Here is a 27,197-nt window from a genome sequence, read left to right as displayed (position 1 = left end):
CAACTCCCCGGGACCAGCAGAAGCATTGTCAGCTTCATGCCACGTCCGAGCCGCCTTGCCTGATCCTACCTTCCACTCCACCCCAGGCTTTAACCATCCGGCTCTCACACAGCAATAACCACCAGGGTTCCCATAGTGTCGCCCACCATCACAGTGAAGTCACTGAACAGAATTTGACACCGGGCTGTACACGGTGATAGTTTGCACTGATAATGAAAGGATTGGCCAGAGTGAGGTTTTACAGTCTTTACTTTGAAAGACCTCGGGAAACTGCAGCGCGTTGTAAATGTAGCTCAGACCATCACACAAACCCCCTCCCTCCATCGACTTCGTCTACAGGTCCCACTGCATTGGCAAAACAGACAGCAGATGTAAAGCCTCATCCCACTCCAGCCACGCTTCCCCCGACAGGAAGATTCCTTTTAGTGTCGTGTAATAGTACAGAACGTAATATTCCACAACATTGCCTTTTGCTTGCTGTAGGGCAGAGCCACCATCAGTGTTGTTCGGCAACAGTACAAGAGAAAGAGAAGCAAAGGAGAGTCCCATCAGAGTTGCCAAGGGTCCGTGGATTCGTCTCCAGCCGCTCCCACAGCCTCCACAGACTCCCGTTCAATCCATTGGCTTCGATCCATCAGCTGACCCGAGCTCCAGATCTGAACCTCCGACACTTCAGCGCCTGAGGCCCCTTTGGGAGCGTTTCTTGCCCTCAGCTCCCCCCCCTCGAAAGCCGGTTCCCATGAGCCAGTCTTGCAGCCCGTGCGGGTCCCTCACCCGCTGAGCCACTTGTCGAAGATCATCCCCCTTTGCCTCTCCTCAACAGAAGACAGATTCAGGATTCATGGACAATTTCTTTCCAGCCGTTATCAGACGGGTGAAATCTCTGTCCCAGCTCATCCCTGTCTGTAACTGTGTACACTCTACTGTATTATGTATGAGTTGACCAGCCAGACTGCTCATAAAACAAACTTTCTCAATGTGGTTTGGTAAAGGAGCAGCACCCGTTTAGGGTGGGGATTCTGGAGTTCAAGGCTCAGACATTTGTAGTGAGGTAACTAAATCAGCGATGGGGCTGAAACAAGATGAGGGTTTTGTCATGTACAAAAGTCCAATGTAAAAATGCAGTGAACAACTTATGGCCAGCTGCTCAGGTGTGTAAAATACACCATCAAGAATGGTACAAAGTGACCCATTTTGGAGGGGAGCAAATCCACCAGTGGTCGAGCAGATTGATTCCGGAGCAACCTGAGCTCCAGATCCAAACCTCCGACACGATCAGGGACCGAGGCCCCTTTGGGAGTCCTTCTTGCCCTCAGCGCTCTCTCCAACCCTGGCTCCGATACCCGGTTCTCTACAGCAGCCTGCAGCCTGGTGCGAGTCTTTCGACCTCAAGTCACCAGCGGGCTGCGGCCTGTGTGACCTTCAGCCGCCGTGGTCATCGTCCTTAGGGTGGTCTCCTCTGCTTCTCCTTCTCGTCAGATTTATTGCCATCTGATTGTGCAAGTACTACCCGACGAAACAAAGCTCTCCCCATTTCTGGCGCCTACGGCAGTCTCCCTCGGAGATGGAAACCCTTCGAGGTCACTGCCAAGCACAGGCACCGCCACCTTAGTCCCAGTCCCCGGGGTCGCAGGATTTTAATTAAAATCACTGTTGGCTCCTATAGCCTTTACCGTGCCGTCAGCAGCAGACCAGGGCAGTTGGACCCCGTGGGTCCGCACTGTGGGAGGGGCAGTAGGAAGAGAGCTCCTTCCCTGATTATATCCTCATGGCAATGCAGCGCTCTCTCAGTACTGGTCCACCTCTCCATCCGTCTTCTGCCGGCTGGAGGCAGGGGGTACCTCAGCATGCTCAGGATTTCTGTATCTGCACACTGCAGTGAGGGGGCACGGAATATGCTGGAAATTACAGTCAACTATAAAAGTTGGGAAGACCTGTTGCAGCTGTCTAAAAATTTGGTTGGCCACATTTGGAGTACTGTGTGCAGTTCATTACAGGAAGGAAATGAAGGCTTTGGAAAGGGTGCAGGAGGTTCTCCAGGGTGTCTCCTGAATTCGATCGATATAAAGACTGGGCTGGATTGGATTCTCTGGAGCATTAATGTGAGGCATTGATAGTATCAAGGATCCACCTCACCCAACACACGCTCTATTCTCGCTGCTGCCATCAGGAAAGAGGTATCGGTGCCACAAGACTTGCACCACCAGGTTCAGGAACAGCTGCTCCCCACCCCCACCCCCCCTCAGACAATGCTGGGTCAGACTCCTCAACGACAAACTCCATCAGGGACTCATCTAAGGGCTCTGACTTGTGCACTTTATTGATTTTTTAAAGTTCTCTCTGTATTGCACAGTCAGTTTGTTTACATTGTTTACATTTGTACGTTGAGTACAGTATTTTCTACACTACCAATAAGTGGTAATTCTGCCTCGCCCACAGGAAAAGGAATCTCAGGGTTGTATGTGGTGTCATGTATGTACTCTGACAATAAATCTGGCATCTGACAGTCAGAATCTTTTTTCCAGGGTGGAAATGCCACACAATGGAGGGCATTGGTTTAAGGTGAGAGGGGAAACGTTAAATTAGACGTGTGGGGCAAGTTTGTTTTTAAACCACAGAGAGTGGTAGGTGCCTGGAGAGAGGAGGAGGTGCCAGCAGATTCTGATAATAGGATTTAAGAGGTATTTAGACGGGCACCCGGACAGCCAGGGAATGGAGGGGTAGAGAGCACATCCAGGCAGATGTTCAGATTCATTTCAAAGTTCAACGTTCTGATTTATTGTCCGACGTACAACATATATAACCATATAACAATTGCAGCACAGAAACAGGCCATCTCAGCCCTTCTAGTCCGCACCAAACCAAGTCCTCTCCTCTAGTCCCACCTTCCTGCACCCTGCCCATAACCCTCCATTCCCCTCCCATCTATACACCTTTCTAATTTTTCCTTAAATGGTAAAATTGACCCTGCCTCAACACTACTTCTCCCAGAAGCTCATTCCACACAGCCACCACTCTAAGTAAAGAAGTTCCCCTCCTGTTACTTCTAAACTTTTGATTCGACTCATGACCTCTTGTTTCAATCTCTCCTACTCTCAATGGAAAAAGCCTATCCACATCAACTCCATCTATCCTCCTCATAATCTTAAATACCTCGATCAAATCCCCCCTCAACCTTCTACACTCCAAGGAAGAAAGACCTAATTTGTTCAATCTTTCTTTGTAACCTAGATGCGGAAACCCAGGTAACAGTTATTGTCCTGCGGGCCAGGCAGAATTCCTACTTATCGGTTATGTAAACCGTACTCAAACTGAATCAGTCAGAATTTATTGTCACGAACAAGTCACGAAATGTGGTGTTTTTGCAGCAGGGTCCATTCATATTATAAACCATCTTACAACAATAAGTATTAAAAAATAACAATTGTAGTGCCGGAAAAGTAAGGCAGGGTCTTTGGTTCATCGATTGTTCAGGAGCAATCAATGACTGGAGAAAACTCAATATTTAGTAATAAACTACGTGCATACTAAGAGTCCTTAAATGAGTGAGTCGGGGAAAAACAGGTGCTCGAACAAAATGGTGGAGGGAGGAGGGGAGGTGTGGGGGGGAGATGAGGGACCTCACCTGCCTGTGGGACCATGCTCCACCCCCCACCATTTTGTTCAGGTCCCTGCCGACATTTTGCTCACACCTTGATGAAGGGCTCCAGCCCGAAACATTGGTGATGTAACAGTAGAGGTCCCATTACTGTCACGTGACACCACATCTAGAATGTGACATACATGACATTCTTTGACTTTTGCCCACTGTAAGGCGGACAGAGAGTCGCCACTTTGTCCAGCGCCCCCTCACAGTATGTATCTTTATTCAGGATCGGCGCCAAGAAGGGGCATCCACGAGCAATCTTCCCCCCCACAAATGAGGTGCTGTCCCCCCCTATAGGGTCGCGCCATCCCTGGCTGTCAGACCCACCCCACTCCCTCCCGCGTCTAGGTAGACACATGCTAGCAACTCTCCACCCGCCCCCAGCTCTGTCACTAGCGTGTGTCCAGTCAGATGCAATTAAAGAAGTGCCCTCGATGGATGGATGGCCTCAACGACAGGTGGGCTCCTGCTAGCACCCACCCCTCCACCAGTCGATAGGTCAGATCCTGCCGGCAACCCCCACCCCCATCGATAGGTCAGATCCTATCAGTACCCCCAACCCCCCCCCCCCCAGTCAACAGGTTGGATCCTGTCAGCAATCCCACCTCCCCAAACGACAACAGGTTGTCAGCGGTGACTGGTTTTGTCGGGTTCTGTACGGGGGAGGCTCCCGTGAGTCGTTAATGCAGCGAAGGGTGAATTGGGGGTGGGACCCAAGTATCATTAGAACAGGGATTGGTCCACACCCCTGACACCAAGATAGGTGCAGCTGGGGCCTGTGTATGTGCCCGTAGCTATGGCCTGGGTCTGGGGGAATTGGGAAGAATCAAAGTTGTTGAGGGTGAGGACAAGTTCCGCCAAGCAGAGGTGAGTGCTGGTTGATGGGGACTGACCGGCTCAGCGTTTAAGGACAAAAGTAAAGGTCTTGCTGACGGGGAATGGGTGTGAAAGGTGAGATGGTGAGGCTGGAGAATTAGAGGTGGACAATATGATTGATGTAGCCAGGAAGGGACTGAGTGACAGGATAGTGTCAAGGTACAAATTCCGTGGGGCAGGAGCAAGCAGGAACAATGGGTCCATAGGGCAAATCTTTTGGTGAATCGTGGGTGGGAGATAGAAACAGGCAGCGTGGGGTTGGGGAACGATCAGGTTGGGAGGAGGAGAGTTTAAATGTGCGTGAGAGACAGAGACAGGGATTGAAAGTGAGGTTAAAGGGGAAAGGAGAGAAAACGGGGAAGGCAGAGAGTGAGGATTTATTGCCATGAACACACCACAAAATTTGTTGTTTTGTGGCAGCATACATTTCAAAATAAATTAGTATAAAAATAAGGGAAAGAGAGGTAGTAGTTCATGGTCCATCCAGAAATCTGATGGCAGAGGGGAGGACACTGTCCTTGTGCCACTGGGTGTTCATCTTCAGGCTCCTGTACCTCCTTCCTTATGGTAACAGAGTGAAGAGGGAATGGCCTGGGTGATGGGTGGTCCTCGAGGATAGAGGCTGCTTTCTTAAGACACCAGATGTCCTCGATGGAGTGAAGACTGATGCCTGTGGTGGCACTGGCTGAGTTCATAACCCTTCCTGTCCTGTGCATTGGCACCTCTTTACCAGACATTGATGCCACCAGTCAGAATGTTCTCCATGGTGCACCTGTAGAAATTTGGAAGAGTCTTTGGTGACAAACCAAATTTCCTCAAACTTCTCACCAGGTCTAGCCACTGGCGAGCCTTCTTCATGATTGCGTCAACTTGGAGGCTCCAGGACAGATTTTCAGAGGTGTTGACACCCAGGAATTTGAAGCTCTTAACCCTCTCCACTACTGACCCCTAGATGAGGACTGGTTTGTGTTCACCTGATTTCCCCCTCCTGAAGTCCACCATCAGCTCCTTGGTTTTGCTAACATTGAGTGCAAGGTTGTTGTTGTGACATCCGTCACCGAGCTGACCTAGCTTCCCCTTGCGTGCCTCCTCATTGCTGTCTGATTTTGCCGATGATCGCGGTGTCATCGCAGCATTTGAATTGTGTCTGGCCTCACAGTTGTGGGTGTAGAGGGTGTAGAGCAGTGGGCCAAGCCCACATCCTTGAAGTGCACCTGTGCTGATCGTCAGTGAGGAGGAGACATCCGGATGGAACAGAAGTAGCAGTGAGGGAGAGAGAAGAGTGCGAGAAAATATTGAACAATCGGCTGGGAGTGGAAGTGGTGGAGAGGTGTGAAAGGCAGGGAAACAAGGAGACAACAATGGGTGGAGAGAGGTAGAGAGAAATGGACCATGATGGAGACAGTGAGCAAGAAAGAGCCACAGATGGAGTGAGTGGGAAGAGGAATATTGAGCATGGAAATGCTGCATCAGAAAGCAGGTAAGTGCACCAACTTTCTCAGAAGTTTGGCAAGATCCCCCCGTCCTGCTATGGGGGGACCCCATCAAGAGCAGACCAGGTGGGGGAACCACAGTGGGCTTTGGGATATGCTCTGCTCGAGGTCAGAAGGTGGTGAACCCAGCTCAGAACATCATGCAGACTTCACCCCCGCACTCCCCCCCCCCCCCACATCGTCTACACCTCCCGCTGGCCGAGAAAGGCAGCCAACACACTGAAGGGCCCGTCGCACTCTCTTCTCTTCCCCCCCTCCCATCGGGAAGAAGGCTCAAGGGCGTGAAAGCGTGCACCAACAGGATTAAATGCAGTTTATTCCCTGCAGGCATCAGGCTCCTGCATGAACCCCACAACAGTGCTCTCACACTGCCCTTGCTTGGTGCTGACTGATCGATTATTTCATCGTAAGCCCCCACTCTGTAAGCTGTGCTCTTTGCACCCCTGTATGTAATGCTAGTGAGAACCAATTAGACTGCTCACAGAAGAACCCTTTTCATTGAAGGAGTATATTGGGATATTTAAATGGAGAATTGATCTAGCAGGAACTCTGCAGGCCACTGGATGGAGATTAGGAGGAACTGCTTTTCCCAGAGGGTTGGGAATCTGCAGAATTCACTTCCCATTGAAGCAGTGGAGGCGACCTCAGTAAATATATTTAAGACAAGGCTGGATAGATTTTTGCATAGTCGGGGGTGGTGACGAGCCAATCATCAGATCAGCCATGATCTCATTGAATGGCGGAGCAGGCTCGATGGGCCGAATGGCTGACTCCCGCTCCTATTTCTTAGTTTTATGTCAAGTCACCCAGCGTGATTCCAGTGATCTGCTGCACTTCGCTAAAGCCATGCTTGGTTCCCGTCCGGAACATCTACTTCCACTTTCCATTCTCCGAATGTTTCCCCTAGACACCCCCTCCGCCACCGTAAGGCCATTCTCTCTACTCTCCACCCCTCAGGCAGAACCTAAGAGCTGGGCAGGGAGGTGTCCTCTGACCTTCCAGTGCAATGCGGAGGTGTTCCTTCCCGGTGAGATCCCACACTGAGCTCCTGGTCCGCCGTCTGGCTGGGGGGTTACAAGACGGGACTGAGGGCCAAGAGTATAAGAGTGGGAAAGATCGGTGACTCCAAGTGACATCTCCACAACAGTGATCTCACGGCAAGAGAAATGGAAGGTGAACTCAGGTCTCGGGATTCCTGCCTCAGTAACAACCATCATGCCCTGCCCTTGAGGAAGTCCTCTCACTACTAACAACGAGCAGCCTCAGTCTCATGAGTAGAAGATGGTGAAAGCCTTAGACAACGTGGACTCCAGCATCTTATTCCCAGGGTGACAATCGCAAAGACCAGAGGACATCTGTTGAAGGTTAGGGGAGGAAGGTTTAGGGGAGACATCAGAGGAAAGTTTTCTTTTTACACAGAGAGTGGTGGGTACCTGGAACGCATGGCCAGGGGTGGTACAATAGGGGTTCTTAGATAGGCACTTGGATGTAAGAAAAATAGAGGTTTGTGGGTAAGAGGGATGGAAGGGTTCGATTGTTGTGGAGTAGGTCAACACAACATTGTGGACCGAGTGGCCTGACTGTTCAATGACCTGAATATTATTAGAAGTAAGGTATTATATTCCTGCTGGCAACCCATAACAGTATCAGATATAGAGATAATAGCAGGCCATTCAGCCCAACAATCCTGTTCTACCGCTCTTAATATCGAAGCTCATCTTTACATCAATGGTACTACCTTTGTACAAGAAAATAGAAATTTCCAATGGATCCCACCCACCCAACCTCGACGATGTTCAAGGGCTTGAAACTGCTGGACAGCGGCTCGAGCTGCATCGGTGGAGAAATAGACCGGACGACATTCCAGCCCCGAAGTCTCTCAGGGAAAAGGGGAGACAGACAGTATAATGAAGGCAGGGTGTGGGGGAGTGGGTGGGCAATGGGGATTTGGGGCAGATTCAGGGAGGGGCGAAGGATGACAGACAGAGGCAGTTGATTGGGAGGTTTCCTGACAAAGGGAGAGAGGAGGCAAGAGGAGCATAGGTGGGGGTAGGGGTTGTACAGTGAGGAAGGGAGGTGGGTGCTGAAACATTGTGTGTCCTCAACATTCGGAGGGGTGGGGGGGGGGGGGTCAGATGTCGCCATCCTTCATGAGAACATTTATATCCAGATGTTGTCCTAACCTGTCAGATGAGGTCGATGCTCCCTTGTTTTAGACTCAGTGGGCAGCATGATTAGTGCAAACGCTGTAACAGCATCAGTGACCTGTGTTCGAATCTGGCGCTGTCTTTGAGGAGTTTGTATGTTCTCCCTACGTCCACGTGGATTTCCTCCAGGTGTCCCGGTTTCCACCCACCCTCCAAATCGTGGGGATGGCTCGTGGGCCAGAAGGGCCTGTTACTGCGCTGTATGCCTAAATTTAAATTTAAAATTTAAGATATTCTATCCCTCCTGCGAACTTCTTAAATAATTTTTAACAAATATATTGGCTTCTCATCGAAGTTGAAGGAAAGATAAGTCAACACTCTCAGTTTCACCCTTCCAGTCACTGCTGCCTCAAACCACCATCCACGCGGACACCTCTCCTCTCTGAAGCTCTGACCTGAGTTACTGCCGTGACACTGACATCAAAGGCTCACCCAACCCTCCCTTTCCTGACAATGCAAAGGTTCAAGGGAAGAATATGTTGAAAGTGTGACCTGCTTCAACTTCTTCCTGTCGAAAGGCAGACCATCAGTCGCCATGAGGGTCGCTGAGAGAAAGAGAAGCAAAAGAGAGATCCCTTCAGGGTCACTGTCTCCGTGGATTCACCTCCCACAGTCCCTGGAGCTGCACAGCCTCCTGCAAGCTGCCATTCAGCCCGTTGTAGGCATGATGGCTCATGGCCCACCTCTCCCATTAATTTTCCCTGAAACCTGCTCTCCTCACCTTCCCATTATCCAGGGGACAATGTCCCTGTGGCCGATTACCATGCCAGCCTACGCATTTCTGGGATGTGGGAGGGAACTGGAATTCCGTCCTTTACAATTGCTGAAGTGATTGGGGGGGGGGGGGGGGATTAAACTTTAAAGGACATGTGCAAGTCAAGTGTTTTTGGACAGAGAGGGGTCGGTGTCTGGAATGGGCTGCCAGGGATAGGAATGGAAGAATTTAGGATAGAACATTCCAGCCCAGTACAGACCCTTCAGCCCACAATGTTGTGTTGACCTATGTAGACCTACTCCACAACAGTCTAACCAAGTGGTTCTCAGCCTTTTTCTTTCCACTCACATCCCACTTTAAGTCATCCCTACGCCATCAGTGCTCTGTGATTAGTAAGGGATTGTTTAAGGTGGGTGGAAAGAAAAACTTTGAGAACCACTGTTTAAATCGTCCCTCATTGACTCGTTATGTGCACGGTTTCAGAACTCCAAAGGAAATGGGCCAAAGACAATTTTTCTCAAGCAAAATATTTCAGTCACAAGTGGGTCTAGAGCAGTGATTCTCAACCTTCCCTTCCCACTCACATCCCACTTTAAGCAACCCCTTACTAATCACAGAGTACCGATGGTAGAGGGATTACTTAAGGTGGGATGTGAGTGGAACGAGAAAGGTTGAGAACCACTGCCTAACCCTTTCTTCCCTCACACCCATACCCTTCTATTTTTCTTACATCCAGGTGCCTGTCTAAGAGTCTTTTAAAAGCCCCTATTGTACCAGCCTCCACCACCACCTCCAGCAACGCGTTCCAGGTACCCACCCCTCTCTGAGTAAAAAGATGTCTCCCTTAAATTTTCCCCTAAACCGCAACAGATGTCCTCTGGTATTTGCTTTGTTGCTCCGGGAAGAAGGTGTTGGCTGTCCACCCGATCTAAGCCCCTGATATGTGGATGTTGTTAACGTTTAAAAGGCTCTTGATGTCCATGTGAATATCCAGGGAATGGAAGGATACAGATAACGTGCAGGCAGGTGAGTTGTAGTTTGATTTGGGCATTGTGTATGCCACAGACATGTGGGCTGAAGGGCCTGTTCTTTCACTGCACTGTTCTAGATTCACCTGGGGAGTTGGGGGCCACACAGTCACACCGAAAATGTGCAGACTCCACGCAGACAGCACCCAAGGTGAGGATCAAACCTGTGTCCCTAGAGCTGTGAGCACTTACCTGCTGCACCACCACGACACCCTTGTCAGCTGCAAGGGGATGAAACCTAGCTTCTCAGTCTCCGCAGACTATGGTCTCTCCACGGTGCGAGACCCCCCTCTCCCGTAAGGCAAAGACAGTTCCACAGGCACCAAGGCTCCATCCCCCAACAGCCCCCCCCCCCACCCTTGCCCAGCCCACCAGGGTCCTACCTTCCATCTCGAGGACCGCGAGGACAGCTGAGGTGCGAGCTTCCCCCAGCTCGTTGCGGGCAACACATGTATAGACTCCGCTGTCGGTGGGCTTGCAGTCCCGGATCCAGAGAGTCCCGTACTCGCTGCGGTCCTGGGGCAGCGGTCGGTTGTTCATGTACCAGGCTAGCGCTGGCAAGGGGATCCCGACCACCGCCACCTTCAGCCTGATGTCGCAACCCGTGCCAATGGCGGCGTTCCTCAGCCTCCGGAGGAAGGCAGGAGGATGGAAGTTGCCTCGAGCCCGAATCTCGGGGACCACCTGATCCCCGTGCACCTTGGCCCTCTTGGGAGACAGGGTGGGACTTGTAGGTGATGACCTGATCCTCCCAGGGATCTGCAGGACACGGCTGCTGGGGTCAACGCCGCCTTTGGTGAGGGTCAATGTGGCTTGGGTGGCATGCATAGTGGAGAGCACCTCAACGGCTGGGAGTCAGCGTGGGAACATCAGAGAAACCGAGGAATGGACGAGTCCCAAAATCCAGTCCAACCAAGCAGTGGCTTGAGAAACCTTGGATCGAATTAAAGATAAAAATCAACATGACAAATAAGGTTCTGGGAGACAGGAGCAGGGCAACGGAACCTTTCCAAGTAAAGTTGGTCTACAAGAATATTGATGCCTTAATTCTTTTTATAGATTCTAAATAAAAGTCTGCAAAAGGTTTCCCATACCTCTGTTATTTTTCCTTAAAAGAAACTTTTCCACGGACCCTCCTGGGGTGAAATGTATTTTAAACGTGGATGTGATGTTGAGGATTCTGTTGAGACGTTATCTTTAGTCTGCAGAAACCCCTCCTGTTCAAGCTGCTAATTCTTGATCCTCTCCAGAGACCCTTTCGCCAATCACTTTCCCTTCGGTAGCTACTGCTCTTGTTTCCTTGCACGATTTTTTTGGAGACATAATATTGTTTAAGAGTTTGGGGGTTTAATGTTGACCTGCTTGAGATCCCAACCTGCGGTGTTTCAGTTCAGACCCAGGGTAGATGAGTTCCCACTGCTCATGGTCTCTCTCTCTCTCCCTCTCTCTCTCCACCCCCCCATCCCCCCTCTTGTCACTCGCACAACCCCCAGCTGTCTCCCATCAGTCACACATATCTCTAGAAACATCTCACATTCGCTCTGTTGAAGAGGGGAAGGTGGGGGGTGGGCGGGGAGGTGGTTGGCCAGCATGGTGGTTAGATCCGCTGCCCTGCAGCTCCAGAGACACCCCCCAGGTTCGATCCCCACCTCCCGGTGCTGACTGTGGGAAGTTTGCACATTCCTCCTGTGACCACTTGGGTTTCTTCCCACATCGCAAAAAATGTGCAGGTTGGTGAGTTCATTGGTCGCAGTAGATTAACCCCTCAGGGTGGGGGTGGGGGGGTTGACGTGTAGAATCTGCAGGGAATGTGGGGGAACGAATGAAAGATGAGTGTAAGGAGATGGTCAGGGTACACTTGATGGGCTGAAGGGCCTGTTTCCACGCTGTATCTCACTGTGACTCAAGGGACAACTAACAAGACTCGAAGGAGTAGATTTAGGACGGAGATGAGGAGGGACTGCTTCTCCCAGAGAATGGTGAATCTGTGGAACTCTCTGCCCAAAGAAGCAGTGGAGGCTGCCTCAGACATAGGTAGATGTGAGCACAGTTGGGGAATAAAGGGCAATGGAGACCAGGCAGGTAGGTGGAGCTGAGTCCACGGCCACATCAGCCGTGATCTTATTGAACAGGTTTGATGGGCCGGAGGGCCGACTCCTGCTCCTATTTCTGATGTCCTTATGTGAACAGCTGTCGACACTCCCCAATAACCAGCCTGCGATGAAGCCTCATGCAGCTGGGGAGACTGCACGGAGAAGGTGCCAGTGTAGTCACTAACTGGGCTGAAGCTTTTAACGTTTTAAGGAGACACTAGATTTTTCTTGATGGGAGGAAACAGAACATTTTAATGGGTTTATATTCATGTCTTGGCACGTGTACCAAGACATGCCTAGAGGGAGATGCACAATGTTCTGAGGGTCATAGATCATAGAACATTACAGCACAGTACAGGCCCTTCAGTCCTTGATGTTGCACTGACCTGTGTATTCCAAACAAACACTAAACCCACCCCAGTAACCCTCCATTTTTCTTCAATCCATGTGCCCATCTCTTAAATGCCCCTAATGTTCCAGCCTCCACCTGGCAAGGCATTTCAGCCACCCACAACTCTGAAATAGATTTACCCCTGACGTCTCCCCTAAACTTCCCTCCCTTCACTTTGTACACATGTCCTCTGGTGTTTGCTGATCCTGTCCTGGGAAACAGGTGCTGGCCGTCCACCCTATCTATGCCTCTCAGAATCTTGTAGACCTCCGTCAAGTCTCCTCCCATCCTTCTGTGCTTCAAAGAGCAAAGTCCCAGCTCTGGTAACCTTGCCTCATAAGACTTGTTTCCCAATCCAGGCGACATCCTGGTCAATCCCCTCTTCCCCCTCTCCACAGCTTCCACATCCTTCCTGTAATGAACACAATACTCCAAGTGTGGTCTCACCAGAGATTTGTAGAGTTGCAACATGTCCTCTCTACTCCTGAACTCAATCCCTCTATTAATGAATCCCAACCTCCCATAGGCCTTCTTAACTATCCTATCAACCTGTGCATCGACCTTGAGGGATGTATGGATTTGAACCCAAGGTCCCTCTGTTCATCCACACTCTTAAGAAATGATCTAGTATTTTCTTCCTTTTTTTCTTATCCAAGTTATTTTCATCAATGGGTTGTGCATGTTGCATGGATCGATGTAATCAGTTGTTTTTGAGCTATTACAAGCTGTATTGATGAGGTTTTATCTACTTTTACTGTCATTGGTTTTTTTTGCATGTTTACTTGTATACAAATGAATTATTATGTAATTGTCAATTTTATATTTATGTTAAACTCAATAAAAAGCAAGTAACCGACCATTAACCCTCTACTCGGCCATCTGGTTTGTCCCTCCAAAATGCATCACCTCACCATCATCCGTATTGAACGCCATCTGCCACTTCTCCGCCCAACTCTGACAATCGATCGGAACTTTTTGAACGCTGTTAGCTGATCCACCAGGTTCCTCCAGCAGGCTGCCTGTTGCTCCACAATCCAGTGTCTGCAGTCACTTGTATCATATCCCTGTACATACAGGGCCCTTCAGAATGTTTGGGACAAAGACATTTTTTCCCTTTATTTGCCCCTGTGCTCCACAGTTTTAAATTCATAATCAAACAATTCACATGTGATTAAAGTCCACATTCCAGATTTTATTCAAGGGTATTTGGTCTGATAAGTAGAAATTACAGCACTTTTTATACATAATCCCCTCATTTCAGGGCACCATAACAGTTGGGACAAAGTAATGATAATTATATTAGTACTTGGTCACATATCCCTTCCCTATTTCTGTGACTAACTAGTGGTTTGCATCTTGCAGTGTAGCCTCTATTTTTGTTCATGAAGTCTTCTGCAGTCTGTGGTCAGTGACACCTCTACACCTGCCTCCTGAATAGGGTTTCTGATCTGTTGACAGGCGTTTGAGGATTTTTCTTCATTACGATGAAAATTCTCCTGTCATCAGTAGTGGAGGTCTTCCTTGGAATACCAGTCCCTTTGCGATCACTGAGCTCACCAGTATGCTCTTTCTTCTTAATAATGTTCCAAACTGTTGATTTTGGTAATTCTAACGTTTAGGCGATGTCCCTTACAGCTTTATTCTTGTTTTTCAGCCTCATAATGACTTCTTTGACTGACATTGGCACAACTCTGGTTCTCATGTTAAAAAATAGTATCTACAGACTCCAAAGGGGGTCCAAAGCTTAGAAGCGAACCTAGTTCTCTTAGACCTGCATCAATGAAGCAAATAAACAGACCTGAGGACTCACAAACACCTGTGAAGCCAAATGTCCCAAACATTCTGGTGCCTTGAAACAGGGGAACTAAGTGCTGTAATTTCTTCATGGCCAAACCAAAATGTGCACAAATAACCTTGAATAAAATCTGGAATGTGGACTTTGATTACATGTGAATTGTTTAATTACAAATTTAAAACTGTGGACCGAATAAAGGAAAATCGTGTCTTTTGTCCCAAACATTATAGAGAACACTATATGTTTCTCTCTCTCTATACCTCTGTCTTTCTCCGAGTCTCTTTCCATCTCCATGACTCTCCCTCTGCCTCCCTGCCTCTATTTCTCCCTATCCATCTCTCTCTGAGCCTCTCTGTTCCCATCTCTCTCTTTAAGTCCTTTCCCCCCCTCTCTTTCTCTCTGCCTTTCTCTATCCCTCGCTCTCTGTCCCTTCTCTCTCTGTTCCTCCCTTGGTGCCCACCCACTCCTCTCTCTCTCCCCCTCCCTCCTTCCCTCTCTGACCCTCCCCCTCCCTCTCACCAGACTGGGTTAAGATTTTCTTCCACATTAATTCTGCTCTCTGCTGGTTGGACACCCAAACTACATGACAGAACCTTCAAAATGTGCACATAAGAGTTGTCTAAACCTTTTAATGATTCCAAGAATTTTAAATACAGAAAGAAGAGTTCAGATACACTAGACACTGAGAGATTGTGCATCAGTCTCTGAGCATCCTGTTGTGTAAGGTCCTCCCAGTGCTGGAAACACCCAGCAGGCCAGGCAGCCCCCGTGGAGAGAGAAGCAGTGGTAATGTTTCAGGTCCATGACCCTTCAACAAATCCACGGATGTTGTTTAACCTGCTGAGTGTTTCCAGTACATTCTACAGCTGGACTTTTGATAATTAAGGGCTTAGGAGGGAATGAGGAACTGAGGTTACTATTGTAGTGGGTTTGGAACAGGGACACACACCCATTTTATACATTCAGAAGTGAGGTCGTTTTCAGAATCATGACGTCTGCAAGCCAGAGTTATGAAGGTCACATGGTTTCCAAGTAACTAGAGCTGGCAATTGTTAAAGATTCCAGTAAATGGTCAAATGGTTTCCAAGAATTGAGACTGATCTCATTGATGATGTAATGTCACAGGATTTTGAGAAATATATTGGCAAATTCAGACATTTTCAGGCAGTTCAGAAGTCAAGACACAGGAGTTGGACCCTTGTGAAAGAAAGGGTTGAACTGCAGTAACCGGATTAAGTGCTGTTATGCATTACCCCTAATAAAAGGGGAATACAGAAAAAAGTGGATTTTGAAAGGGAGACTACTTTCCGACTGCTTTTCCTTTGAAAATAAAGAGTGTTGCCTCGTTGTGGAAGGAAACTCGTGACTCTTAAAGAAGCTAAGAGGGAGTTGAAGATCACTAGTGTGAGAGATTAAGAAGAAATCTCTTCCTGGAAAACAGCTCAACAGGATTTGTGAGTTTGGAAAAATCTAAGAACTTGAATGTTAACAAATACTTTGTTATTACTTTTTAGCAACAATTTAAAGAAATCAGGTCTTCACTCTTGCTTTATAATTACTTCTGAACCACAATTTAAAACGGATCCTCAAAGTTCAACAATGTTTGAAACTGGACTTTTTAAGAATCAAGCTTAAACTGAAATAGTTTCGGACTTTAACGCACACATTTACATTGGCGCATTGTGGGGTTAAGTGTAGAGATAAGTAAGAAATGTTATGTTATTTTATATATTATATTGGCCATCCTTTGGTTTGAAGAAGTCACCCTGTTATGCAGTTTGTTTATAGTCACAAAGGTAAGTTTGCAGTCCCAGTCTGGAAGCGCAGAGACTAGCACAATGGAGGCACTGGAAGTCTGTTTTTGTAATAACTATGGAGTCTGTTTTGTGATGCCGTTCACGGTTTTCCTTCAGTTTTTGGGAGCGTCGGCTTCATAGCTCAGGGCTCACCAATGGGATCAGTCAGCAGCTGCAGTTTCTTGCTCTCTTGGCTGGATGTCACAGTCGCGTAGGGTTTCCTTCACAGCGCGTTTATAGCGCTTGCATGGATGACCTTCTTCTGGTCTTCAGTTCACTATAGAGTGGCTGGCGAGGCAAACGGTCGTCGTCCACTCTGATGACGTGTCCCACCCACCGCATCTGGGCCCTGATGATCAGAGACTCAATACTGGTGGACTTCGTGTGACCCAAGACCTCCAGGTTGGAGACGCGGATGCCAAGGATGGAACGAAGGAATTTTTCCAGTTGTTTGATGTGACATCAGTACAGAGTCCAGGTCTCACATCCATATAGTTATTAATAGTTTAATAAAACTATTTTGAATTTACCATTGTCTGGTGAAACTTCAATTGTTATTCCTTTGTTAATACTAATAACATCTTATTAGTTCATAACAGAGAAAAGTAAATCACGAAAATCTGCAGATACTGTGGTAGAAGTAAAAACACACGGTGCTGGAGAAACTCAGCTGGTCAAACAGAACTGATGTTTCGGGCTTGAGCCCTCCACCGAGGTGTGAGAGAATGCTGACAAAAGGGTAGTGGGGAAGGGGCAGGGTGGCAAAGGCAGGTGCCGGGGCGGAGGGAGATAGGTGGGGAGGGATGAGTGCACGAGGGAATCACTACAGAAGGCCGAGAGGGGAGGAGAGAGGAAGATGTGTCTGGTGGTGGGATCCTGTATTAAGAGCCGGAAATTCCAGCAGAGGACATGTTGGATGCGGAGGCTGGTGGGGTGGTAGGTGAGGACAAGGGGGAGTTCCGTGTTTGTTGCATCTGGGGGCAGAGGGGGCCAGGACAGATGAGTGGGGAATGGAAGAGCTGCGGGTGAGGGCTGAGTTAATAGTGGTAGAGGGGAAGCCACATTTGTGGAAGAAGGCAGACAGTTCAGAGGCTCTGGGCTGGAAGACCTCATCTTGGGAGCAGATGCGAAGGAGATAGAGAAATTGAGAGAAGGGGGATGGAGTCCTTGCAGGGGACAGGGTGTGAGGACGTGTAGCCCAGATAGTTGTGGGAGTTGGAGGGTTTGTAATACATGTCGGTGGAAAGCTGGTCTCCCAAGATGGAGACAGAGATGCAGGAAGGGGAGAGTGTTGTTGGAGATGGATCAGGTGAGCTTGAGATCAGAGTGGAAGTTGGCCGTGAAGTGGATGAATATACGAGTTCATCGTGGCAGCCCTGATGTAGTTGTCAGTATTCTGGAGGGTTGTGGGGTCTTGTCTATGAAGACTTGTTGTAATGCTATCAATTAGACTGACAGACCAGAAGTCGAGATTAATAGACTTTAATCATTCTAAACTTACAGTCATATCAAAGGCAGGACTGAGGGAGGAGATTGGGCGGTACCACCTTGATTAGGAATCCTGGAGGGGGAGGAGTTACAGTATCGGGGGTGGGCCAACCAGTAAAATGCCTGTAAGAGTGTTCCACCACACTAGACAACCAGCAGAATTTCAGCGAACCCCCGAAAGGGCATTTGACAGAAGGAGCGGCTCAGGCGGGCAGGGAGAGAGCGCGGCTTAGGGGGGGGCGAGCAAGCGGGGAGAGAGCGACAGGGTGACTTGGGTGAGAGAGCAGGCAGAGTGCGCAGCTCAGGCGGGTGAGTGACAGGGCATCTTGGGCGAGTGAGCAGGGAGGGAGTGTAGCCATGGCGGGTGAGAGAGCGGGGAGAGCGCACGGTATTCCATTCAAATTCTGAGAATGCCACAATGCAATTTATCACAAAGTCGTAGTAACTCATGGCAAAGCAAAATGGCCATTTCTAAATAAATAATCAGTCCTTTCCTTCGAGGTGCAACATGTGGACAATATCTCCTTTGTAAAACTGATTCCATGCAGCCCCACTTGAGCGCAGGGGGTAAATTGTTTTGAACCTTTTCTCAAATTGTGACGTCATGTCTCACCTGAAAAACCTTTTGGGTATTCGGAATTTTGGCGGATTGGTTTTCGGTTAATCGGAAACGTACTGTAGTGATCATGAGTAAATTGTCACGATAATTTCTAACATTTAAGAACAATGTGGACAGGTACATGGGCGGGAGGAATATGGACTGGGTGCAGGTCAGTGGAATAATAGTTCGGCACAGACTAGAAGGGCCGAAGCGTCTGTTTTCTATGTTGTAGTGTTCTATGGTTCTGTAATGCAGATATCCATTGAGCTTCTTACCTGCTGCACCTTTTTTAAAAAAACCCTACATATAAATTAGTTAATTGAATTAAAAAGAAAAAATACCCCAAAACGGTGATGATAATTCAGTTATCCTCGTGCAAGAGACAAAGTGACTGCAGTTATACAGACAGGAGTTATAAAGAAGATAATCTGCAGTCGCTGGGGTCGAGCACAACACACACGTACACTGGAGAAACTCAGCGGGTGAGGCAGCGTCCACGGAAGGGGAAAAGGTAACTAATGTTTCAGGCCTGTTGGGTACTTGATGGAGGGGCCCAGCCCTAAAACGTCGGTTCACCTCGACTTCCTCTGGGTGCTGCGTGACCTTCTGAGTTTCTCCAGCAGGCCTGTGTGCTGCAACCCCACAGCCCCGACCTTTTATGGCGGTCTCCGAATAGTGCAGCATGGGGTTCAGCACAGACGTGGGCCAAAGGTTCTCTTCCTGTATTGTACTGTTCTACGTTGTATATTCTACGAGCTACTGTTCCACTGGACTGAATTACTGTGGTGATACGCCACCAGCCTACTGCAGGGGGCAACCTGTGTACCTGCAGAAGAGCACTGGAGGACAAGGCAACACCTGGCCAGCTGTCAATTAGCCGACCTGAATGGACCAAGCCCCACCTGGTCAGGTGTCAATCACCCTCCGGGTTATAAGCTAGATCTGGCCTCTCGAGGTCAAACTCAGAGCCAGTACAGCCATTCTCACAGCCAGCTCTGTGGAAGTTTATGTACAGTAAAGCCTGATGAATAGACTTTATGTTTCATGTCTGCTTTCTGCTCAATAGTGTGGAAGGTCAAAAGAGCAAGGACCGGGAGACAGGCATCAGGTGAACCAGTAAAGTGATTGGCTTTCCGATTAAGTCACAATGGGAAGTGAAGTAGAAAGGTGGCTAGCACATTATTGAGCAGGCTACCATGCTGGGATCTTTTGGAAAGGAATGCATATTCTTACGCCCCTGAGACATCCCATTCCAGTCCAGGAATCCAGTCAGAGTCTGGTTCTGCACTGAGAGACTACTGCCCTGTTGAAGGCACTGTCATCAGGTGAGAAATGAACAGAATTTCCATGTAGAAAAGTGCTCTCGCCCACTACCCTCTGCCTCCTCTCACCAGACCAATTGTGTCCACAGTTGCAGATGCAAAGAATTGCATCTGTGGGTGGAAATGGTCAGTCAACATTTTGAGTTGAAGCATTTTTTGTGTGCTCAGCCCGCTCCTATTCACGCTACTGACCCACGACTGCGTTGCCAGATCCAGCTCCAACAGGATCATCAAGTTTGTGGCTGACACGACAGTCGTTGGTCCCCATCACCGACAACGAGGAGTCGCACGACAGAGAAGAGGTAGAAAACCTCGTGAAATGGTACAAGAGGAACATCCTGAGTCTCAACATGGACAAGACGAAGGAGATGATCCTGGACTTCAGGAGCACCAGGAATGGCCACCCTTCACCACATATCAACAACTCTGTAGTAGGGAGTGGAGAGCACCAAGTTCCTTGGAGTCCATTTAACTAGTGACCTATAGTGGACAGTAACATCTCTTCACTTGTCAGGAAGGCGCAACAGCAAGTTCCTGAGAAGACTTAAGTGGGCAAGGCCACCAGCCACCATCACGTCAACCTTCTACAGGAGCCCTATCGAGAGCATCCTAGCCGGCTGCATCACAGTGTGGGTACGGTTGCTGCAGAGAAATGGATCAGAGGTCAATCCACAGGACAATAAGAGTGGCAGAGAGGATCACTTGAGTCTCCCTCCCCCCACCCATCGACGTGATCTACCAGGATCATTGTCTGAGGAGGGCGCACAAAATCATTGAGGACCCCTTCCACCCCGCACACAGCATCTTTCAGCTGCTCCCGTCGGGGAAGAGATCCAGGAGGATGAGAGCCAGCGCCACCAGGCTGAGGAACAGCTTCTTCCCCACGGGCAATGAGAACGCTGAACGACCAAAGGAACTGCTCACACTGACCATCTGAGACTCTACCATTTATTTAACAATCTTTATTTATTTTTATATAGATAGAATGCTTATCTCCTGCATATGTATCATTTTTCTGTATATATTATGTCTGGTTGTGTGTCTGCATGTTTTGCACTGAGGACTGGAGAACACTGTTTCATTTGGTTGGACTTGTACAATCAGATGACAAATAACTGGACTTGATCAAAACTAAGGTAAAAAGATAAAATTGCATATATAAAGTAGGAAAGAAGATGGGGGAGGGGCCCCAGAGATGTAGGTCAGAAGATGTACAAGGTTAAGAGAGCAACACATCATCATCCTCCTGGACAGCCTTAAACCTAACAAGTTAAGTTTATGGTCATCTGATTGTACAAGTCCAACCCGATGAAAGTGTTCTCCGGTCCTCAGTGCAAAACGCGCAGACACACAATCAGACATAACACACATACAGGCAAACAATACATATGCAGGAGACCAGTATTCTATCTATAAAAATAAATAAATAAACATTGCTTTGTTTCGTAGGGTGAGTGTGAGCAGATCCTTTGGTTGTTCACCGTTCTCCCTGTTCCTCAGCCTGGTGGTGCTGGCTCTCATCCTCCTGGATCTCTTCCCCGAGAGGAGCAGCTGACAGATATTGTGTGTGGCGTGGAAGGGGTCCTCAATGATTTTCCTCACCCTCTTCAGACAACAATCCTGGTAGATCACGTTGATGGGGGGAGGGTCGGCGTGAACGTTGAATTTCCTCATCTCTATCCGATCCCACTGTTTCTTTACCTACGCCTGAACCCATTGTCATTCTGTTTCTAACTTCTCTTCTTCTTTCTCCTCCTTCCCAATGGTTTCTCCCTTTACTCATCTCTCCACCTCTCCAACATTCTGTTCTCTCACCTCTGGGTGCCTCTCCTAGCTTCCTTCCCCCTCTAAATATGTTGTTTCATCTTTTTATCTTAGTACAGATCAGGGGTGGCCAAACTTCCTTAACATAAGAGCTGCATACCATAAACTTCCGATGTTTGAGAGCTGTAGCAATCACGCGATCGCAAGCCACACCCACTAAGACTATCGTTAGCCCCTTTCAGGTGGCCAGAATACCCGAATGTAAAGCTGACTAAAATACCCGAATGTGGCTGTTGGGAGGCCACCTGAAAGCAGAGAACCCCTCTCTAAGGTGCACTTACTCAACCCACCTCGGGGAGGTATATTCTCCGCTTCCGGGCACTCCCCCTGCTAGGCACCTAAAAGCGGCTGGCAGCTTTCAGGTGCCTAGTAGGGGAAGGGCTGATGACGATCAGCCAGTGACCCAACTGCCCACTGCATAGGACATCAGGGCTGGGGCAGCCGGTGTGGGAGGTTGCCTACCCCTGGTACAGTTTTGTTGGAGTAAGAATTTTCCAATCCTTGTCTTACAAATCATCCATTTGCAAAATGCTGATACACTGCCGATAGTAAAAAAATACTGTTTCAAAGGGAGCAATTTTGGAAAGGGATTTTTTTCCAATCAAGTCTACACACCAAATGTTCCCCCTAGGCAGCTTTCAGGTACCAAGCAGCGGGTAGGCTGTTGACAGCCAGCTGGCGACCCGCCGACACCTACCGTCCCTGCTGCCGACACCTACCCTCCCCGTGAGCCACACATTTCATGTCAAAGAGCCGCATGTGGCTCACGAGCCGCGGTTTGGCCACCCCTGATATAGATAAAAAGACTTTGACCCCAAACCTTGACTAACCATTTCTACCCAGCAATGCTATCTGAACTGCTGAGTTCCTATAGCAATTCTTCATCTGCTCAATTTTGTCTACAAGGGCAGGGTCTTATAAAAGCAGCCTCTATCCTCGAAGACTCCAGCACCTAGACCATGCCCTCTTCACTCTGCTACCATCAGGAAAAGGGTACAGGAGCCTGAAGACAAGGACTCAGTGGCACAAGGACAGCTTCTTCCCCGTCGCCATCAGATTCTTCAATGATCAATGGACCACAGGCACTGCCTCACTTTGACTTTTCATCAACTATTTTTATTTATTCTTTTTAAGGTGGTTTATATAAATGTTTGCTCTGTGACGCTGCCGCAAAACTATGAGTTTCTTGACTTGTTCGTGACAATAAATTCTGATTCTGATTCTTTTAGATCCAGTTTGCCAACTGTGGTAAACCACTGTTGCATATAATTCTCTGGTCAGGCCCACCTATTGGCCATTTGTACCTGTCGCCCCTTCCCCACAGGCTCCCGTAGAAAGGTGAGTGTTCCACAGCCCCCTCCCTCCTCAGTACAGGACAGTCGAACAGTGTGGATGCACCTTTGTTCTGAAGTGAATAAAAGCCCATTGGCTTCTCAACAACTGCCTTTCAAGTGATTGATGGGGCTTCACCAACACCATAAAACATTGGAACTGAATTAGACCCTTCAGCCCATTGAGTCTGCTCCACCATTCAAATCTCTCAGTCTCATTCTCCTGCCTTCTCCCTGTAACCAAAGTGCCTTGGCGTTCATTTAAAGGATAATCCATCTTGGACCCACAACACCTCTCCATGAGTCAGGAAGGTGCAACAACGCCTATACTTCCTAAGGAGGTTGAGGAGGGCAAGGCTACCGGCCCCCATCCTAACAACGCTCCACAGGAGCGCAATATCGTGTCATGGCTGGTTGGGATGGGAGCTGCAAAGCATCAGATCGGAGGTTGATACGGAGGGTGATTAAAACTACTGAGTAGATCAGTGGGGTCTCCCTTCCCTCTAGTGACGATATGTACAGGGACCAGTGCTTAAAGAGGGCTCAGAGAATCATCGAGGACCCTTACCATCCAGCCGGCAGGATGTTTGAGACACTACTTCAAGAAAGAAGTACAGGAAATGGCACTGTATATGTTTGAAAAGGAAAAAGTGTGTATCATGGTTAATGTGGTTTATGGTGTGAAAAATAAAAAATTTAAAAAATAAAAAAAAAAAAGAAAGAAGTACAGGAGCATAAAAACCAGGACTTTCCATGCTGGGACAAAGCTTTTTCCCACAGGCGGTGGGATTGTTGATCTATTCTAGAAATCCGTAATTTAATAAACTATTTATTTTGGATTGCTATGTATATATGTTGTTTGATTGTCACGTGTACTTAGAGTGTGTGAGTGTACACTATGGTCCGAATCAGGTTGTACGAGTACTTGTTCAGATGACAATAAACTTAAACCTTTGACACCCTAACTAATCAACAACCTGTTTTAAATCTACCCAATGACCTTAGGCTCCACAGCCGTCTGTGGCAATGAATACCACAGATTCACTATCCTCTGGCAGAAGAAATTTGTTCTAAAGGGAAGTAAAATTTTTTCTGAGGCTTTGGCTTCTGGTCCCAGACTCTCCCACTACATCCTCTCTACGTCCACTCTATCTATCTCTTTCACATTGTGTGCAGTTTTGGTCACCGAAGTACAGGAAAGGTATCAATAAGATAGAAAGAGTGCAGAGATGATTTACTAGGATGTTGCCCGGACTTCAGGAACTGAGTTACAGGGAAAGGTTAAACAGGTTAGGACTTGATTCCCTGGAATGTAGAAGAATGAGGGGAGATTTGATCGAGGTATTTAAAATTATGAGGGGGACAGACAGAATAAATGTAGGTCAGATTTTTCCACTGAGGGGAATGAGATACAAGCCAGAGGACTTGGGTTATGGGTGAAAGGGGAAAGATTTAAGGGGAATATTGGAGAGAATTTCTTCACACAGAGAGTGGTGGGAGTGTGGAACGAGCTTGCTGAAGTGGTGAATGTCGGCTCAATTTTACAACACAAGAAAAATCTTGCCAGGTACATGGATGGGAGGGGTATGGAGAGATCTGTCTGGGTCCAGGGCAGTGGGTCGAGGCTGAATAATGGTTCGGCCCAGACTAGAAGGGCCAAAGGGGCTTGTGCTGTAATGTTCTATGGTTCAGTGGATCTACATCTTGGATCCCATGCATGCCATTGTTCTGGGCCAGCCCACCAGGTGGACCCTTGTGAAAAACTTTACTGAAGTCCAGGAAAACTAGCTCTACCACCCTGCCTCCATTGGAGTTCTCATTTCCCCAGTGCGTGGTCTGGATTGGAGAATGTTTGTTACGGGCAGAGGTTAGATAGGCCAGGCTTCTCCCTGGAGTGAAGGAGGCCGAGAGACGACCTGATGGAAGTCTGTAAAATTATCAGAGGTTGTCAGAATTCTTTTCCCCTATGGCAGGGGTATCAAAAGCACAAGGTCACAAGCTTATGAGAAGAAGGAATTTGAAAAGGGATGTTAAAGGATAAGCCTTAGGGTCCAAATCCTTACATCCCTCAACATCACTGCACGGGTTGACAGAATAGTTAAGAAGGCCTATGGGATGCTGGGTTTCATTAATAGGGAGATTGAGTTCAGGAGTCGAGAGATCATGTTGCAACTCTATAAATCTCTGGTGAGACCACACTTGGAGAATTGTGTTCAGTTCTGGTCACCTCATTACAGGAAGGATGTGGAAGCTACGGAGAGGGGGCAGAAGAGATTTACCAGGATGTTGCCTAGATTGGAAAACAAGTCTTATGAGGCAAGATTTAGCAGAGCTGGAACTTTTCTTTTTGGAGCGTAGAGGATGAGAGGAGACTTGATAGAGGTCTGCAAGATTCTGAGAGGCATAGATAGGGTGAATGGCCAGCACCTGTTTCCCAGGGCAGGATCAGTAAACACCAGAGGACATGTGTACAAAGTGAAGGGAGGGAAGTTTAGGAGAGACAGCAGGGATAAGTTCTTTTTTACACACAGAGGGCTGTAGGATGGCAGTGGAGGCTAGAACATTAGAGGCATTTAAGAGACTCTTAGACACATGGATGGAAGAAAAATAGAGGGTTACAGGGTAGGGAGGGTTCAGTATTTTTTAAAGGAATATATGGGACAAGCACCACATTGAGGGCTGAAGGGCCTGTACTATGTTTTATGTCCCTTGCACTGAGTGTGCTTGATATCTGAAACTCACTGCCAGAGGAGGTGGTGGAATCTGATGCAATCACTACATTTAAGAGACAGTCAGGAAAGGAATAGAGGATGTGGAACTAGTGTATTGTTCAAAACTGTAATTTCATGACCATCTCTGTCAGAGGAGGAGTGAGGAACTTGGGAAAGCCAGGAACCAGCTGAAGATGAGTGCAGTTCAAAAGGGAGCAGAGGGCAAGTTAAGGGTTAAACAGAACGGTGAATGGTGGGAGGAGTAATAAAGATAAGGGGCAGTGACAATAGAGGGGTAGCTCAAGTGGAGCTGCCAGTGTGTGAGAGGCTCAGGGTAGGAGTGGGACTTGGAGGCTTTGGCACATGAGGCTTTAACAAGCTTGATTCCACTAAGGTAAGATCTTAGAACTTAAATTAGGAAGGGATAATGGAGAGAGCAGCTCGGGCAGTCGAATGCTCCGATTGCAGGATGTAGGAAATCTAGGACAGCACAATTGTCCCTGATGATTGCACCTGCAAGAGGTGCATCCAGCTCCAGCTCCTGGGAGGCTGTGTTAAGGAACTGGAGCTGGATGAACTCGGGATCATTCAGAAGGCAGAACCAGTGATAGGAGTTTCAGGGAGACAGTCACCTCTAAAAGTCAGGAGACAGGTAACTGGGTGTCTGCAGGAGAGGGAAGGGGAAGAGGCAGACAGTGCAGAACGTCCCTGTGGCTACTTCCCTCAACAACAAGTCTACTGTTTTGGATACTGTTGGAGAAGGAACAATCTACCAGGGTCAAGTTGTGGTGGTCACATCTCTCGTTCAGAGGCTGGCCCCTTGGCTCAGAAGGGAAGGGGGGAGAAGAGAAGATCTTTGGTAATTGGAGACTTGTTGGTTAGGAGAGCAGATCGGAGGTTTGATGAGCAAGATCGAGGCTCCAGATGATATGTTGCCTCCCAGCTGCCAGCATCAGGGATGTCTCTGATTGAGTTCATAGCATTCTGGATGGAGAGGGTATGTAGCCGGATGTTGTCATCCACGTGGGGACCCACAACATAGATAGGAGTGAGGATGAGGTCCTGAAAAGGGAATATAGGGAGTTAGGAAAGAAGTTAAAAAGCAGGACCTCAAGGGTGGTAATCTCGGGATTGCTGCCTGTAGGAACAGGACGTTGCGGCAGATGAATGCGTGGCTGAAGAGTTGGGGCAGGGGTTCAGACTTCTGGATCATTGGGAACTCTTCTGGGGAGGGTCTGACCTGTACAAAAAGGATAGGCTGCACCTGAACTGGAGGGGGACCAATATCCTGGCGGGGAGGTTTGCTGGAGCAGTTGTGGAGGGTTTAAACTAGTTTGGTGGTTGGGGGTGGGGGGAGGGGGAAGAATCAGAATGTGAGGGGAGAGACTAGGGTAGAAGAACAAAAGCAATGTCCTATGTGCTCTGAGCTAGTGAGGAAGGACAAGCGGGGACAAAACAAAGGCAGCCAGTTCGAAGGGTTGAAATGTTTCTAATTCAACGCTAGGAATATTAGGAATAAAGGGGGTGAACTTAGATCATGGATCAGTACATGGAACTACGACATTGTGGTCGTTACAGAGTCTTGGCAGGATTGGCTGATGCAGGTTCTGGGGTTTAGGTATTTTAAAAGGAATAGGATGGGAGGTAGAAAGGGGGGGGAGTAGCATTACTGGTCAGGGATAGTATCACGGCTATAGAAAGGAAGGAGGCTGCAGAGGGAAGGTCCACTGAGTAGGTGTGGGTGAAAGTCAGACATAGGAAGGGAGCTCTCACTGTGCTGGGCATAGTCTATAGGGCCCCAAATAGCCCTTGGGACATCGAGGAGCAGATAAGCAGGCAGATTTTGGAATGGTGCGGGAAATACAGGATTGTAGTTATGG

The 27,197-nt window shown here is 48.3% G+C and overlaps 1 protein-coding gene and 1 long non-coding RNA gene across 8 annotated transcripts in view; one reads left to right on the top strand and one right to left on the bottom strand.

The window, feature by feature from the left end:
• spega (striated muscle enriched protein kinase a) overlaps positions 1-27,197 on the bottom strand; it is a 341,612-nt gene that overhangs the window by 299,047 nt on the left and 15,368 nt on the right. For 6 of the 7 annotated variants that reach the window (XM_069936009.1, XM_069936006.1, XM_069936008.1 and 3 more), the window contains exon 3: positions 10,349-10,898. In XM_069936009.1, coding sequence (XP_069792110.1) covers positions 10,349-10,793 — 445 coding nt within the window. In that variant the 5' untranslated portion in view covers positions 10,794-10,898. Of the gene's footprint in view, positions 1-10,348; positions 11,385-27,197 lie in introns of those variants that run through there. The other variant, XM_069936003.1, reaches the window with a different exon arrangement.
• LOC138762290 (uncharacterized) overlaps positions 15,429-27,197 on the top strand; it is a 35,352-nt gene continuing 23,583 nt past the window's right edge. Inside the window, exon 1 of the long non-coding RNA XR_011356871.1 lies at positions 15,429-15,698. This is a non-coding gene — a long non-coding RNA (uncharacterized lncRNA). The remainder of the gene's footprint in view (positions 15,699-27,197) is intronic.

The sequence above is a fragment of the Narcine bancroftii genome, chromosome 4 (assembly GCF_036971445.1).
Source record: "Narcine bancroftii isolate sNarBan1 chromosome 4, sNarBan1.hap1, whole genome shotgun sequence".
Lineage (NCBI taxonomy): Eukaryota > Metazoa > Chordata > Chondrichthyes > Torpediniformes > Narcinidae > Narcine > Narcine bancroftii.
The sequence above is the reverse complement of the archived record's forward strand: the minus strand, read 5'-3'. Positions and strand labels throughout refer to the sequence as shown.